This window comes from Cyprinus carpio, chromosome A24 (genome assembly GCF_018340385.1).
Source record: "Cyprinus carpio isolate SPL01 chromosome A24, ASM1834038v1, whole genome shotgun sequence".
Taxonomy (NCBI): Eukaryota; Metazoa; Chordata; class Actinopteri; order Cypriniformes; family Cyprinidae; genus Cyprinus; species Cyprinus carpio.
Window position 1 is genome coordinate 4,010,326 of NC_056595.1, and position 18,831 is coordinate 4,029,156.

The following is an 18,831-nucleotide window of genomic DNA, read 5'->3' on the forward strand; positions in this document are numbered from 1 at the left end:
AATACTGGGTCTGTTCCAAAACCCAGTGAGGTGCCTCCTGACTTCTATGGCAGCATCCTAACTGAAATTGCACCTTTGTTCATAAGTGAACAATGTAGAAGGCTGCACACAGATAGCATACAAATAGTGCTCAGTACGGGAGACTCGACTCGCAACTAATTGCTATAAAAAGTATCAATTGCTCCTCCTTCTCTATCAAAGGTGGACAGTTTATATGGCATCTGTTGTATATAGTTCATCTGATTTGTGACTTTGGGTCTGTTTCGTATATGCTTGAGTTTTAACAATAAATTTTTTGAAAAAAAAGTATCAAATGCAACAGGATAAATCAGAACGTTATACATGAATGATCAAAACATAAACACATTTTGAGTAATCCAGTCAGTTTTTTATTATTTTTAAAGCTACTACTAAACTACTATAATTATTTTAAGTATTGAGTAGATAATAGTTACCATCAATATTACTATTAAGTTCAAAATTAGGAGCTGATAATTTTGGTCATGTTAAGTCTGATAATCAATAAACGGCAGATTTAAAAAAAAAAAAAAAAAAAAAAAAAAATTGAGTAGATAATTAAAATAAATAATTTATTAATATATATATATATATATATATATATATAGATATATATAGATAGATAGATAGATAGATAGATAGATAGATAGATAGATTTTTTTTAAGTTTTTTTAAGTTTTTTTTAAGTTTTTTGAAAACATTTCATATTTTTGTGATGCTTGATATTACTGATGTCCAGACTTGCATTACATTTTCAAAGCTACATAACGACCTCCATGATTCATCTGACAGAAAAAACAAAATTACTTCAGTTTTAGTTTGTTCATTACACAACTCGGCGAGCACCGAATGCAAGGAAAAATCAGCACTGGCAAGTATATGAAACAGTTACTAGCCAGTTGGCTGGTGCATTTTTTATGAATTCTAACAATGCCAGGGAACACAATATGGTTTAACGCAATTATCGAATCAGAAAGAATGTACTGCGATATGCATTGTGAAAATGCAACATGCACCAAACATCTTCCCAAGCTTGTAAAGAGAATGGTTTAGAAATCAGTTGTAAACAAGAGAGAAACATTTCAAAACAGATTCCCTGCGGTTTTCTAACAAAAAAAAAAAAAAAAAAAAAACTCTATGGTTTAACGTCTGAAAGCAAAGAAAAAATAACTAATAATATTAGTATTCTAACTGTACTATTGTAATATAAAATATTAATAATAATAATTATTATTATTATTAATATCATAAGTATTATATTGTTATTTAAATATTTTATTATTATTATTATTATTATTATTATTATTAAAATTATTATGAAATATTTTACAGTTTTATATTCTTATAATGATATTTCCTTATTGATTTAATTATTATAATTAGATTATATAATAATAAATTGCTATTAGATGTGTTTAACCAATTTGTTTGCCTGTTTTTACAGTTTTGTGGCCAGTAAACATATTTATCAGTACATTTTCTCAAGTCCCTGGCCATTGGGAGTAGTGGTAAAATGTTAGTTTTAGGCTCTGCATGGAAAAATCTGCGTGCATACCGTTTTGTTCCACAGACAAAATAACTTTTATGGGCTTGAAACGACAACTTTTCCTTTCAACTATAAAACAGTCGTACGTGTGGTCTTACGATCACCCCATTGAAGTGATTCAGCCATATGAATCATCACACTGATTTTCATTTATGACATTCTCTCTGATCCTCATTTGGAAGCGCATTCGTTTCGGAAACGCATTTGCTCTCGCAGTTAAGAACGCTTAGTTTAACATTTTCACTAGTACCCTAATGCAGGCCAGATGTCCACTTGTACAATACACTCTCAGTGAAGCCCATTCCACTCAACAGCTGTTTAGTTTAATTGACTATGACCACCGGGTGGATCTCATTGCACTGTTCATGTGAAAAATGCACCACAATCACGCTGTTGCCTTTCATTCACTCCACTCCTGGGGAGCTTAATCCCAAAGAAATCAAGCCAACAGTCCGCTGGCCGGTCAGAGAATACGGTACAGTGACTCAGAAGGATGAAAAGAGAAGGACGGGCTTGAGAGCGGCGCTTGCTGTCAAGGATCACAGCGCCAACTGACAGGATTTAACGCTCAGCCAGCTGAAACTCAGAATACACAACGTTCCATTCTAGATGTTAGAACTTCCTCCAAGACGTGCAAATGAAGGATTATGGAAAAGAATTTGACACAATATTATGTATACCAATGAACTGCCAAGGATAAAGAGAAAAGTTGTGGCTGCGGAAGCAGGCGAACTGTTCCACAAAATATTTGCGAAGAAAATAAGTGATCACGTCTTGACTGACATCAGCACATTTGCAATTACTTCGATTTATACTTATACATACTTATCACGGGAATTTGTAAATCAACTGGGTTTTTCATCCCACAGATGGTTACTCTATACAAAAATATCAAAGATGGGTGGACTTTGGATGAAGACCATGGGAAAATCAGAGGCTTGGGAATTCACGTTGTAATTTACACCACTCCTTTTCCTGATGTTCACACAACGACTCCAATAATTTCTGTTACCCCTGTTTATTCTTGCTAGCTGAACTGTCCAAGAGAAATAACACCAACCGTAAACCAACATCTCATGGAAGTGTCATCTAGACTGTGTTCCAGACATTTATTGACTGCAGCACAAAGTAAACTGTCTATCCTCCTTTGTCTTTTTGTTACTGCTCCTCTTGTGATGAGAAAGTCTGAGGTCATCCAAGCTGATGACAAAACCAGTCATTTAAAAGTGTTACTATTCAAAGTAGGAGAGAGTGGGGTAACTTAACCTTTAAACTAGCAGACTGCAAACAAACTTTTGCCATTTTAATATTTAGAAAGAATTAAAGGATTGAGAAGAAATGAGAAAAGTTTTTAATCACTTTTTTAAAATCTAATTTTTACAGTATTTTATCATTATAATTTAGTCATGTATTTTTTTACAAAAAAATTACTAAAACTGAATTATTAAAATGACAACTAAAAAACTGAATAAAAAACAAAATTACTAAAAACTACATTTAAAATGAAAGACGAAAAATAAATTTCAATTCAATTCAATACATTAAACAGTATAATAGAATATAAATAATACTAAAATAAAATTATATACAGTATATATACACACAAACACACACACACACACACACACACACACACACACACACACACACACACACACACACACATATATATATATAGTTAAAAATTGTTGATATCCTGCATATGCAATATAATTAACCTACAAACAACAAAGATAAAAACTGGCACAGTTTACTCCACTCTCTTCATTCATGAATTGCTGAAGTCAATCGGCTTGTCTTTTCCAAATACTTCCACAACATAATTCCATACTCAATCGAATGGATCAGTTACACAAATGTTAAGGTCTTTTGAGGTTACTCAAAGTTTCCAGTTGTTTTCCTCCCACCAGAAAACAGCAGTGAACTTCACTTCAACCGTTTCTGCACTCGTTTTTTGTAAAGACCAGCTCCAAGAGGAGCAAAACAGTTAGTCAGGAACCAAGTTTATCATGTGGACTAGGATCCAAGCAGCGTGTGTCGAACTATCTAGTTACAGTACACGGGTCCGTTCATTTCACAAGGGCCCTATGGGTCATAACAACAGGGAACATCCTCGAGTCTTCAGCCAAGAACGAACAACTGGAGTTGGCTTTCAGAGTAAACCTCCATAACTCACACATTACACTGACAGAGATTCAAAATTACTGGACCTTTTCACGTGACTGGACCACAGCCTTAGTCCTCAACAGGAGACCTGCTGCAACGCTCCCTGCAACATCTGTTTAAGCTCCACTGCTTGGCTCTTCACTCATTTGGGTGCATTTGAAGGTCCACGGGGACCGGAAACATCCCTTTACTTGTAAACATTTGGTGGAAAACTCTGCTGTGAGACAACACCGAGGTCGGTAATTATCTGTTATTGTGTGCAGCTGGTTTACTCCAATATTTTCCACATCCACTCGAAAATCATGGAGAGATGCATTTCAGGAAAGCTAAAGGTCAGCATTCAATCCTCTGGAGTCACACTTCAGTTTTTGTCAGGACATAATGTTGTCCTTTAGGCATTACATTTATTTCCATTCATAAAATTCATAGAGTGTTTGTGGTTTCTTGGCATTTTTCACAAATACAATACACTTTGGTGGACAATTTAAGTAATGGAGACACAAATCCCACGTGTTTTTTGTTAGAACTATTACATATTGAACATAAAATGAACAGGAAAACTAGCTAGTGGGGCTCTAATTGTGATTTTTCTGGTTAAAAACTGTAATTAAAATGTGATTTAAAAAAAAAGTTTGTTCTTGTTTGCAGGTCAGAATGTCCTTATATATTAATATTAATCATGATAATAATAATAATAATAATAATAATAATAAGAATTATTATTATTATTATTATTATTATTTTTATTACTTAACTTAATATTACTATTGTAATGACAATATTTAATTTTTCATTTAAAAAAAGAGTATTTAACAATAATAATAATAATAACAATAAAACTAACAATAATAATAATTTACGGAAGACTGCAGGGTGCAGCCCTAATGTTAATAGCAAACTTTTTTTTTTTTTAATTTATAAATTTTCTCACATTTCGCATGTGAACATTTACGTAATATTCCTTTAAAGTAACTGTCTACAAAATGCTGGGAAGATAATCTGATTCCATATTCTCAGTTTTTATAAATATAATAGTGTTGACTGCATTCAAGCTCGGCCATTCAACCCATTAAATTTATTTTAATTAATGAGAAATACAAGTCCAATATTTGGTGCCACACGACAAAGTATTGAGTGACAGCTTAAATTTGCATCAGTTACTTGCTCCTTGTCTATTTAATCATGATGTTTAATGAATTTGCACTGCTAAAAGCTGATCACAAATATCAGTGCATTTAGACATACTGCAAATAATCACCAAAATCAAAGAAAATATTAAACTTACCAGCTTGCAGGTTTATGATTTTCTACAGGTTATTTGTGTTTTGCAACAACCAAGAATGAATAATTGTTGTGACATACTTTGTACTTTTATATTTTGGAACGCATAAGGCAAAAAAATGCACAAAGTAAAATGATGCACAACATGAAGCTATTTAACATGGTTTGGCAGTCATGTGGTTCTCCTAGTATGGGGGGGGGGGTAGATACAGGGTTTCCTAAAAAAAAAATTCAAAGAGATTTAAAAAATGATAGCTTGACTTTAAAAGACTCAACAAGCTGGAGATCAGGATGGTGTGGATTTCACTCTGAGCCCTCTGTGGATTGTTGGAAGAAACTCAGGTTTCGACTCTATGCAGTTCAAACAAGATTCAGATAAACAGGGTTTCATTCACACAAGCACACACTCATCACAACAATAAAATCCAGTTATTCAGTTCAGCTCGGAAGCTCAAAAAAGGAAGAGACTCGTCTCCAGAAATTCTTCTTCTTCCCTTTTTTTCATCCGTGTGAATACTCAGCATTCAACCATGCTCACATCTGGGAGCCGTTTTGTCCAAATCCAACATCTGGGCCTGACACCTGATACGACAGGAATGATGCTTTGGAAATATCCGATATTAATATTAATATTTCACCGGACCTAGTCCAGGAGTGTGGCTCGACAGTGAAATGGGCGATAACCTGCACATTTTTGCTACATTCAGACAGCAACCAGGGACCAAGACTGAGCGCCAATAGCTCCAGACCAAAACATAACCCGACTGTCATGGATGTGATTCTCGAAAATGAAGTATGAGCAACATGATACTATGCGCATGGGGAGCATTGAGGAACAAGTCAATGAACGTCAAGCAAACATCACTGCAAACTGGATGCGGGGCCAATAAATATCACTGAAAAAGTTCAAATGGTTCAACAGGGATTTTTTCCACTTATTTGATGACAACAGAGGTCCATCAAAAAAAAAAAAAAAAAAACGACAGAAACTGCACAGACAGTCTGAAATGCCAAAAAACACTCTCGCTATTCAGCTTTCTCCAACATTCAATAGGCTACAAATTAAGCTGTAGCAATTTTACCGAAATCCAAACATGCTTCAAAAGACCAATGGAAGATTAAAACGAGAGGCTTAACCAGAAGTTTTCATCCGTGCATGCCAGGATAATTTCTTCAATACTCAAAAACCGACTTCAAATCCCATTTGGAAGAGAGAGAACTGTGTGGTTTACTAGTTTCCATTGATGTAGAACACTGTTTGTTTGTGTATCATAATCAAGTTAGAACTTTATAAAGAATGCCTGTGAGCACTTAAATGTTAACGATTGTTTAAATTACATTAAAATGCAGCCATCATCTAGTCTCAGCATCAGATGTCACGGACCGCTGGCTGAACGTCTAATGCATAGGCACACAAAATGGGAAATACTTCGGAAGTTTAAAAGTCATCATCTGATTGGTTGAATTCTACAGGACCTTCCGGAGAAGTGTGTGTCGCATTTATTATCAGTCTGCCTGGAAACAAAGCAGTCATGACGCCAAGCTCCCTCACGGAAGAAGAAAGCCACTGTGTTTAAAACTGTGACAATGAGTGCTTATCAGGAACAAGCAAACCTTGGATTCTCAAAAGTATGTGAAGCTCATGGCATAGACTCTTGACGAATGAAGACGACGTTCTTGAATGATTTATTGGTTGCACAACATCAGCTTTATATTTTTACACCCCTTAACAGGGACGGCCCAAGCATTTCGAGGGCCCTAAGCAGATTTTCAAAAGAGGCTCCCACTAAGATATATTTACTTATTAACAAACTAAAAAATGTTAAAGGTTTAACCATCGCTTTCAGAGAAATGCATCAAATTTTTAGTGAGATTAATGCTTTAATAAAGCAAAAACACCTGCCAATTGGTTATGAAAATTATAATAGAGAATAATCTATTTTCTGGGCTGGCATGTTTTAGTCCCGGTGGTAAAGGGGGGAATATTCTAGTGTTGTGAAGTGTTGTTGGAAGTAGTTATTTATTTTTTTTGTTGTTTAATTAACACAAGTTAAATAAAAATCTTAATGGCTGTTTAGAATATGTTAATACTGTACAACAGCTACTTTGTGTACTGGAGTAACCATGGTAACTGATATATTTCTGTTCTATAAGCGCCACCTACTGTCAGAGAGTGAACTTGAATTTTTATTCAGCCCGCCTACTTTTTTGGTTCAGATCAATGTGAAAATCAGACAGAATTTCCACGCAGTGTTGTAAAATTTAAATGGTCAATGGAATATGTGTTGTAAAGTAATTCACATAATAAGGCATCTAGAATTATTTTAATATTTTACAATGCCCACGTTAACACAGTGCACCACACTGACACTGCTTTTACATGACACAGCTTCTTCAAAGCATTTGGGTATGCCAAAATTAAACCGATATGACACGATGCAGCAACTGCCATTTCAACATCTTTTCGAAATTCAGTTCCTATTTTTCCTCTTCTCTGCAGAAGATCAATAATGCCACCTCTCTGCATCTTCTGCCATTTCAAGGTATTTTATGAATTCGGTTATTATTTTTGGCCGGCAATGCCCCTAAACATAGCGCTGAACAAACGAATGCTGATTGGTTGCTTTACTTTGAAGATCTGGTTTTCCCATCAGACCAATCCCCATCAGGCCTTGTAGAGGTTTCTGATAGTTGCTAGAGAGAAACCTTGAATAACGCTTGCACTAAAAGAGGACACTTGTTAACTTTTCTAACTTCAGAAGATGTAGATGACAAGAAATACAGGAATGGTTTAATGAAAAAGAAAGAACACTGAGTTAAAGTGTTTCAACAGGTTAAAGTTATGGATGACTTCAGAAGATGTAGATGACAAGAAATACATTTATGGTTTGGGTTTGGTTTCTATCTGAAGATAAACCCCACTGATGTTCAACCACTAGATCAGTTTATGGAAGCGGAGCATGAATTTCATTGACCGCCCTACCCATATTCCATCTGCGTTCCTCATTTGTCTTATCGTAGCGTCCCTCCTCGTCCACTAAGTCTTAATATCACCCACTCTATCTTGCTCTAATACTAACCTCCCCGTACATATCCTTTCAATCTGGTTTTCTGTCCTGAACAGCTTTTTTCTGTTTTATTTAATTTGCTTGCTCTTCACGTCTGTCGGCTAATTTCCTCCATGCCCTTGCAGCTACTGCTGACTTCTTCAGTCGAAGCTGGATGTTTTTGATTTTCGCCGTTCAGTCAAAAGGAGCAATGGCTAACAGATTTGTGTCGCCCTCTGAAAGATATGATCTCCAGATGGAATCATCAGCTTCAGCTTTCAAAAGTTCACCAGGACGCAATCGAGCTGGGCATTTCTCGTGAAACCTCAGACGATGTAGACGCGAGATGGATGTCTTCTGATGGATGTCCCGACACAAGACAAAGTCCTAAGAGATGCGCTGACCAGATTAAAAAAAAAACTGAATCCTGAGACTATTTTAGGGTTACACAACACAATTTCATGTTGATCAAAGAAATGATCTTGACTTGTTTTTAAGCAATCTCGGTATTAAGAGTGGATGCTTATTTTTCTGGTTTATTCAGTACGTACCACTAGACAATCTGTTACACTTATTATTTTAGGGTGTAACTCTGCATGTGTGTACTCCCAGGGGAGGAACTAATGCTACTAACTTACCTACTGTGCATGTTTCAGTGGCCTGACAATAGTCAAGCTGTTCAAAATATCACTTTCCCACTAAAAAAGAAAAAAAAAACTTTTTCCCAAGAACTAGCATTTGTGTGACAAAACGCTTTACAGATGAGACAAAATAAAACATTATAACTTGAAATATTGCTTTCTATTATATAAAAGTTCAGACAATGTATGAAAATTATATATATATATATATATATATATATATCTATATATATATAGATATATACTAATATATATATTAATTAAGCACTAATTTATTTATTCAATAATATATTATATATATATATATATATATATATATATATATATATATATATATATATATATATAAACATTGTATATGTAGTTAACTTTAACTACATAAGTAGTACTGAAACTAAAATTAAAATGGTTAAAAATAAACTTGTTACTTGAAATCCAAAAACATTAACTGTAATAAAAAATATTTTTAAAAAAAACTATGTTCAGCTACAGCATTTCTCATTTTCATTTAGTTTAAATTGATGTACTAAAATGACTAAAACTGAAATAAAATTATTACAAACGATACATACATAAAACTGTATATATATGCACATAAAAAAGCAAAAGCTAAAAGAGCAAAAAACAAACAACAAAATTAAAAACTAAAATTTTAACTAAAATTAAAATGAAAATGGAAATTGTGTATACTGTATACACACACACACACACACACACACACACACAAACATACACCCACACACACACACTATGGTTATAGTAGTTATTTGCTGCTTTAGTATGGGAAATGTTTAGCCTTAAAAACGTTCATGTTTGAACAAGACATTTGGTTTCCTTTTGTACGAATACAACTGTTTGCATCGAGTTGGGCCACCACTGTAGGTCCAATGTAAAATCTTGGTTCTGATGGAAAACCACTGTTTGAAATCACTGATGTGACCTCAAACTGACCTGAGGGTTGGCGAACACCTGCTGAATGTTGTTGATAGGGCCACAGGGGACACCGGTGCCTTCGAACCGTCTCAACCACTCTCCAGTTGTCTCCTGTATGAACCTGAGGGAGGACAGAGGCCTGGATGAAGGTCTGTAAAGGGACAGAAGGGAGGGTGCTGGAAAACAGGGCACGGACACGATAACATGAGCTGAAATGCAAGTGTTGAAATGCAGTGTCTTCAGGACAACAACATTGTGTAGAACCATCAAACACACTTTGAAAGATTTCACTTAATATGCCCACTATAATTAAAGTTAATCCAGGCTTCTCTTTCGAACAACACTGTAAACTTACAAGGTTTCTCATATTGTAACATGCTCTCACACACCATGTCTTGGCCTTTGGTGACTGATGCTGATTCACCCAGACAGATGTGCCGTATGAATTTTGTACCAACTTTGGTACTGATTTTTTCTGAACACAACTATCCCCATTGTTGCTAAGAGCATTGTATGCAAACAAAATGTTTCAATGCAAACAACCAAGAGTGTTTTTTCTTAATAGAATGCTTTCGCAGTTCTCACACATTGACCACAAAATGCATCAGAAACTGAAAATTAGGATGTGACAAGCAAAGAAGCAGAGACAAAGAACATCTTTGGTTTGCTATCTCTCCAGCATATAGCAAATAATGCAGTCAGCATTAAACGTTTGAAGTCAAGGAAATGGCATGTCTTACTCATTTCACTTTTGATTAAGATGTAAAGCTGCAGCAGATTTTCAGCAAATAAGGACTTACATTTTAGTCTGTTTCTCACCTGAAACATTCCTATGGCTTTTCAAGACTATAAATATAGCACAAGCTTTTATGCTTTTATGAGCCCTAGCGCCCATTTACAATCATTGTATGAAAAAGAGCAGCATGAACATTCTTCAAATCATCTCCTTTTAAGTTATACTGATAAAAGTTCTTCATATGGGTTTGGAAACACATGAAAGTGAGTTAATGATGCCAAAAACAAAATAACAAAACATGACTTAATAACAAAAATTAAAAAAAAATAATAATAATAATAAAGGCACACATCAAGAAGAATTAAAAAAAAAATAATAATAATAATAAAGGCACACATCAAGAAGAAAAAAACAACACTAAAAATAATAATAAAAACATAATCAAACCAAAACACACACACACAAAAGAAAGGAAATAATATAAACCAGATCCTGACCAGGATAAATACAGTGGCTGAGACTAACAGAGATTAAAAAAAAAATATAATAATAAAAAAAAAAAAAAAAAAATTCTAAATTATTGCCTTACACGGAAAGACAGCGTCACGTAAGACCAGAAATCCTCCCAAACCGGAAAACCCACAGTGACCCCTGCTCTGGTCTTATTATGTAGTTTGTTAAGCAAACGTTCATATGAAGCTGTCTTAGTCATTATGTTAACCCATTCTTTTAACTCTGGGGTTTGGGAGCCTTCCAGTTTTTTTTCAAGATGACTCTGGCCGTCACGAGACCCCCACCATGATCACTGCAAACTCTACATTTGTAATATTTGGCAATTGCTCCCTATCCCCCAGTAGACACAGCCTTGGTGATAATGGTATTGTAATTCCAAGCCATTTTGCTCAGAATATTTAAAGTTTTTAACCATAAAGGCTGAATAAGCGGACATTCCCATATACAATGAATAAAAGTACCTCTGTCTTTTTGACATTTCCAACAAACATTATTATTTGTCAGACCCATTCTATTGAGTCTGAGAGGTGTCAAATAAAACCTGTGTATGATCTTATACTGTGTTAATTGACCTCTGGCTTCTTACAAATTCTTACCTGTATTTGACAAAAATTATTTTCCACTCTTAGTCCCCAATTACAGTCCCAATGTCCTTTTCCATATTGTCTTTAAATTAATGCAGTCATTGCTGAACACATGGTTAGCCGTCCTGTAGAATATAGAGGAGGCTTTTTGTTGAGGATGAGGCAGTTTTAGAAAGTCCCAAGATATGGTTTCCGTCTGTGAGCTTTATTATTGTGGAAACACAATTTCTAATTTGAAGATATTTCCAGAAATGGTCTTTTCCCTTTAAATTATACTTCTGTACAAGATTATTATAAGACAGAAATACACCCTGCTCAAACAAATCTGTCACAGTACACAAGCCATTCAAATGCCATTTCTTCCAGTATATGGGTGATTTCCCGACACAGATAGCAGAATTATACCATAAAGAAGAGTATGGTTGCCTACAATGTGATAATTTGTGCATCTTGTGAATCTTTGCCCATACCTCTTGTTGTGAAGTATTTATTTGGGGCTGGTTAGTAAAGGTTTGCAATCACTATGGCACATCCGGTTAGAATGCAAGGAGTCTGATGTTTCTTCTTCAATTTTATTCTCCACTGTAGATATGTGAGTATGTGTGGTTCTGAAAGTATACATACAATAATGATAAATAAAGGGTACACAATAATAATTATAACAACAATAAACATTTACAACAATATTATATAGTTACAAAGGCATTAAAATACTTCTAGGATTAACTGTTTTCAATGAATAATTACAATAATCAACATTATGTACAGCCTGCTCTGAGCGGGACTCGAACCCGGTGGGGGGCCTCGTAACATTATTAAGCCCATTCCGGCGGTCTATGTAAACAATGACGGTGCATTTTAGAACGTTAATCTTGAGGCATTTATAGGTACGCTGCAAGAAGAATGTCACACATAACGGGTCTGATAAGAATAAACAGCTTCATAACTATCATAATCACATAATCACACAAAGGAAATAAAAAAAAAAAAAAAAAAAAAACCAGTTGCTGAATCTTTGTACACACGCATCCAGTATGCATTAATATCTGAAGTCTGTGATTAATCGTAAACCGCAAACAATACACAAAGTTATTAATAACAAGATAAGAACATTTGAACTAATCTAGCTGCACGCCAAACTTGGAAATAAACTTTTGGGAGAACACTCATTAGCTCCGCACTAAAACTTCTGATGCAACGCACTTCTATTCCGTTGGGGGAAAATCTTTCAGATGACGCTACCGCGGTACTGATTCGTAGTTTAACTGTCAAATAAAAAGCCCACCCAATAGGCATTCCACTGTCCATCGTTGTTATCACAGTCCTTTACAACAACCCCCCCCGAATTTGCACACTCAAAATTCTCCTTTATGTAGAAGGACTTGTCATCCGCTTTGTCAGTGTGATGAATGGATGGTAAAATTTAATATACCGACGCTGCTGGTCTGGTATATACGTTGTCTTTTGATTTTTCACCTATGCTGTCCTAATCCGTCCATCGCTCCCAGAAAGCCCATTGGCGATGATGTCATACTAGGCAGACAGCTACCTGGGTATTGGACGGGTCATAGGATCATTCACGATCATGCCAGGCTGTAAGTAATATGTCACTTTCTGCCACTTGGACACGGGTCTGTAGGGTTTAGAAGGTAAGACTTGATGAATTGTCTCAAAAACTGATCGGCAAGGACTTTGTGTTGTGCCTCCATCTGCGCCGCCTTAAAAAGTTCTGATTCCTGGTAGACAGCCTGGGGGAGCGGATGGACGAGCCGCCCCATGAGGAAGAAGATTGGTGTGAGGGGAGTGGGGTCTGCAACATCAGTTGATGCAGAACCCCGAGGTTTGGAGTTTTTTTTTAGGTTCCTTCCACTTCGATCCGCACTGTCCTTACTACCTCCTCGGTCATGCTCAGACTTTGCAATAAGTGGCATATAGTGCAGACTTGATGGATCTTATTTTCTCTTCCCCCAGCTCCTCCAAAGTTGTGGAATACTTGGGGTGTTGATTTAAAGTGCGAATTTTGTTTTCTTTCCCGCTTTGTGCCAGTTGTGCTTGTCAATGTCAAAGCTTCATAGGATTCATGGTGTCGTTCTTTAGGCTTCACATGCGAGTTAGTGGCCTGATACTCCAAGTAGCTCTGGTGCTTACCTCTACGAGCATGTCATACCGCACGCCGTAGACCAATCAAGAAAGCTAGTGGTCCTGTATCACGCAACTGGTGTAGGAGGTCGATGTGGATGGCACGTGTGGTGCAGGCACTGGAAAAGGGCTGCCGCCTCATGCACCCTACCGTTTTCATTGAGTCGTCTCGACCTTTCACCTCTGAGTAAGCTCGAGGTGACCAAACATCCGCCAAAACCATGCTACCATTACAGAAATAGGAAAGGCAGTCTATAACAACAGTTGGCAGCCTGAGCCTTTTTGTGGTACGTTTGTCTGGCCATTAGGGGCAACCAACTGGCTATCGGCTCTCCATTTGTTTTTGGCAATCACAGCAAGGAAGTTGGTGGCCGCTATAGTTCCCACGTTTAAAAGCTGTCGACTCTACCTCGATAGAATCCAGAATTGGCCGGCGAACGCTCGGCAAACAAACGCGTTCCGAACCTGGGTACAGAGCTGCGTTGTGCATATCGTGAATGGGGGCTTGCGGGGGAGGCTGAGCTGGGACGAGACCCACTGGGTGGAATAGTATCGTGGATCCCTAAGCTGTGTGACAGCGGCGGAGTCCACCGCCGCACTAGGATAAGCCTGGAACTTATCAGGGCATATGTCACGGTGCGAGGGTGATCCAAAACCGAGAGGAGATGGCTACGGGCGTAGGAGCCTGCGGCCGCGCTGTGCTAGACAGTCAAAGAGACGCAAGGAAAGCTAGCTTGTGTGAGATTTTCTTAGGAGATATGGGGGCGCCAAATTGGTAGTCATACGCTGGTGGATTGCCCTGTGTCCCAGCCACCCCATGGCGTAAGTAGTACAGCTGCGTCAATTAAATCTTTGAAACGGGGGTCCTGGAAAGGGGGATCTGGGAAAGAGTGGATCGTCAGCGACAGCTACATGATTTGCAGCCAGATGAGGGCCGCAGTTTCAACACTAGCAAAATGAGACCCTTGGCCAGGGGGTATGGGCCAGTGGTCCGTTGGCTGCCAGAGAAGGGTGGGCCTTGTCTTCCACCGATGCTATGTTGCTATGCCTAACAAAGTTTTGCCACGGGGATGTCGCGGCTGGATTATTGGTAGAATCAACATAACGCCAGGGGTTGAATCACTGGTTTAGTTCCGAAATCGCAGAAACTCGTGTGCCCACAAAAAAAACCTAAAGCGACAGGAGTCAGACGGGAGCCAGGGTAGGACTGTGGTGGATTTTTAGCGCAGTCGGAGAAAGGAACCAAAAAAGTCTAATGTAAGCTCTCTATTAACAAGAGAAGCTAACTGAGCACCCGTAACGGCTGCCACACAAGGGTTTTTCTACCTAGGCAGGGATAGCTGTCGCTTAGGGGCCACTCTTGATCGAGCAGTGAGAAAGGAAACTTCAGCACCTCCCTCCTGGGTTGCTGTTCGGAGATATGCAACAGAACCAGAAGCCTTTCCTAGGCATGCGCAGAAACACATGGATTTGGCGAGTGCAGTCAGGCACAGCCATCTTTGGACTTGCATAGCACGGGGGTAAGTTGATCTGGGACCAGGTGGTGCAAGTCCCCGGACAGAGTGCCAAGTTTCGAGGAGATCTTTGCCGTTACCGTCATCAATTCTCTGTGGGGGGTTTTGGTGGTTGTTTTGGCCCAAAGATGCTGAATGAGGATTTTGGCCCTAGTTGTGTAGGGAACAAGGAACCCGAGAGGATCAATATGGAAGTGCTACCACTTTGTATCTTTGCATCATGTGTTGGTTTCGGGCAGTCTAGCAGACCGGCACCTTATACATGTAGAGTAGTCTGAATTTCACAGCCAACGTAGCCCTCGTGCAAGATGCTTGATGATCTTCCCCAGTCTGATTGAGCCACAGCTCACATGCTCTCTGACCGGGCTGGCCTTTGGTAAATGACAAAAGACACAGGAAGTTGCGTGCCCCTTGCCGTAACTCAAATCCACTGTGGCTAACACAGTCCTCTTTATGAATCCACAAGCAAATTGGGCGTACAGCCAACGAAAGAAGTGCTCCTGTAGACCAGTTTTCTACAGAGAGGATCTTTCCATAGAGGTCTCGTACATAGGTCTCCTGGTTGGGCGTTGTCACATACATGCCTCTTGACAAAGCGGATTGTTAGCCATAAGCAAGGACACACATGGTTGTCCCCTAATGGGAGCACTTCGCCACTCAGAGATAGCGGGTTGTTTCATCTCTGTCTTAATTAGCGCCATAAGAAACGGAGGAGCGGATTGTCTTCTGGCAGCAAGCCTTCACTTGTGGAAACATGCCCTTTATGTCGCTACTGATAGCGACAGAGTGCGCCCTGAATCTTAGCAGTACACGAAGTAAAGAAGACCCCAAATGGGTTGAGAGGCAGGAGCAGCTCATTTAGGTTTTGTCCGGTTGTAGGAGAATGAGCAGTTAAAGACAACTCTGTTTCTTCCCGTTGTGAATCACACATAAATCCGATTGATGGAGGAACCAGGAGATTCATCATTCGCACTCATTATCTGCTCTTGTACCTGTGACCTGCATAGCCACTGTGTTATAGCTTCCTAATTTCGTCATGTAATCTTCTGCCGTTATGAGGGTCTCTCATTAAAGCGATTTCTCGGTGCTGCGTAGGTTGGGCCATTACCGCTTTCCTTGGTGGCGTGTAGTTGTGGCATGTGCTTACCTGAGAAGGGGAGTGTCATAGCGCTGGATCCCATTGCTGTCAATCCGTTGGGACCTTTGGCCGTCTAACCGGTTCACTTCTCATATTCTTGCTTTAGATCTAGTGATACGCTTATCATTCGTCCTAAGGCAACATACATGCCAGTAGACAAAGTTGCTGCACATTTTTGAACGTTTTTTCATTGTGAGGGAGGACCATCATGGAAATGTTCAAGCTAACTGTTTGAGGACTGAAGCTGATATGGACAAGCTTGGCAGCACCCTGGACTGTCCACACCAACCTCGTTCCTCACTGCTGATGGTCAAACCTAAGGAACCCACGCGCACTGGCCGCCCTTTGGCCTTGAATTAAATGAGGATAGTCAGAGGCCAATTAGCAGAGTGGATGAGCCTTTGTCAAGTGCAGGAACGGGCAGACCCTCTGAGCTGGCTTGTACTTTGCTTTGTCGCACTTTCATAGGGTAAGTATGTTCTTGCCCAATCCTAGATGGATCTGCTGTGAATGCTCTGTTGATCTTAAAGACCTTCTGAGGCTGGACAAGCACGAGATATTGAGAAGGAAACTGTATTACCTTGTATGGACTTAAGGGTCCTGTCGAATGTTCTCAGTACCAGATCCTCTGTCTTACGTGAAGATTAGTTTCTGAGCAGCAGCCGAAGGAGAATTGTTTCTCTGAGCCCTCATCTAGAATGGCGAAGGTCTCTAGCCCACATGCCTTTCATTACGTACAATCACTTTGTGAACTTTCAGCAGTACATTACGGCAGCCTGCTTGCCTATCCAAGTAGAGAACCTCACTGGTGGGATTCGAAAGAGGAGGGGTTTCTCTAATTGGTCTATCATTGAGCTCGTGGAGTGCCTCAAGATGCCTGCCCTTACAGATTTTGCAGATTGTTTTCAGACGACACTGTGCTGCTTGGTGGGTGCGACCACAACGCCAACATTTTTTATTTGTTTTTACCCAGTAGCACTTCTGTTCTTTAGTAAGCTGTCTAAAGTTCTGGCACTGATTCAAGTAATGTTGGGTGTTGGAGCAATAGGGACAGTATGCCTTTACCTTGTCTTGAGGTCTAGTAGCACTTGGACCAGACCCTTCTGTTGGTGGATTGGTGGGGAAGGGTCTGAGCTGTGAAATATGGAAAATGTCTTACTAGACTTGACGTCCTTACGTCTGTCCTTCCTTTGATCAAGGCGTTCCCTTCTTTCTCCAATAAACTCAAAACCACATTCTTGAATTGTCAGTTCGTATTCCAGCCACTCTGCAAAGTTCAGAAGTGTGGGGATGCGGACTCCCGAGGGATACATGTACCTCTTGAAATCAGCTCGCAGGTCCTGAGGTAACTTGGATAGTAACCTAGTAACATGTGAGCCGCACTGGAGTTCAACATTTCCACTTTGACCAAGTTGATCTAGCATGCCCACGAGAGCTCTGACCTTAAGTGCAAACTTCTTAAATCCAGTTGTATCATGACTGCGGATACTTGAGCCTTCCATGAGGTCAGCAATATGGCGTAGAGCTAACTGGTGGGGCTGTCCATACTGTTCTGCCAGGGAAGCCATGGTGTCTGAATAAGGTCTCTTTGAATTTGTGTAAGAGTCTGCTATCAGAAGGGCATCCTCAAATTTGAGATGATCTAAGAGGATCTGATATTTAAATCTCTCTGTGGCATCTTCAGGCAGAATATTATCCAGGAGATCTTCAATCTTGCAAACTCTCGTGGGTCCCCTTTGGTGAAATCTGGAATTGTGGGCTTAGGACCTCGATATAATTTCTCTCGCTGAGGGTTGTGGAAGTCCTCACCAGTCTCCTTGTGATACTGCATACTGACATGAGGAGGTATGGGGGATACTTGGACTGTCTATCAATGTCATGTGACCTCTGCGCATCAGATGCCACTGAAGAACCATCATCTGGTTCAAAGTACTCAGGCGTCGCTGGACACGAAGGTGGGTGTGATGTCCTGCCTAGTCTCACACGAAACATGCAGTTAATTCCTCCACTAAGTCTGGGATAGCTGCTGTTGGAGGTGGAGGTAGTGGTTTATTCACTGCAGTTCGAGGAAGTGGGACATCATCAGCTACTGGTGGAGGTGGGGGTGGCCAATCCTCATCGTTGTGTGGTATAGGGGCTCTACTAACATCCCATATCGATTTACTATGAGGCTGAATTTGGTAACTATCAGTTGGCTGCTCTGAGTATGGCAGGTTGGTACGAGGTAGCCGCCATGGTTGCGAAGGGGCTCTATCATGTGATGGTGGCACTGACCTATGGTGCAATGGAACCACAGTATCACCTCTCATTTCTCGTTGCATGTCTAAAACTGTAGACTGTAGTTTCTGATTCTCCATCTTGAGCTGTTGAATAGCCTCCAATATCTCTGAGGATACATCCCCTGATACACTGTGGTGAGGTACAGGTGTGCTCTTATACATCTGTTCCACCTGGCCAGAATGGGTAAACGGCCTCTGCCTGAGTCCAGTTGAAGTGTCAAGTGTCGGGCGTGTGTGATGAGTGAAGGGGCTCATCTCGGCTACTCTCTCAATACGATGATAAGGCTCCTGTTCCT

At 39.3% G+C, this 18,831-nt stretch overlaps 1 protein-coding gene across 1 annotated transcript in view; it reads right to left on the minus strand.

The window, feature by feature from the left end:
- LOC122135317 (succinate--hydroxymethylglutarate CoA-transferase-like) overlaps positions 1 to 18,831 on the minus strand; it is a 128,538-nt gene that overhangs the window by 66,179 nt on the left and 43,528 nt on the right. The window contains exon 8 of the mRNA XM_042714058.1: positions 9,651 to 9,753. Coding sequence (XP_042569992.1) covers positions 9,651 to 9,753 — 103 coding nt within the window. The remainder of the gene's footprint in view (positions 1 to 9,650; positions 9,754 to 18,831) is intronic.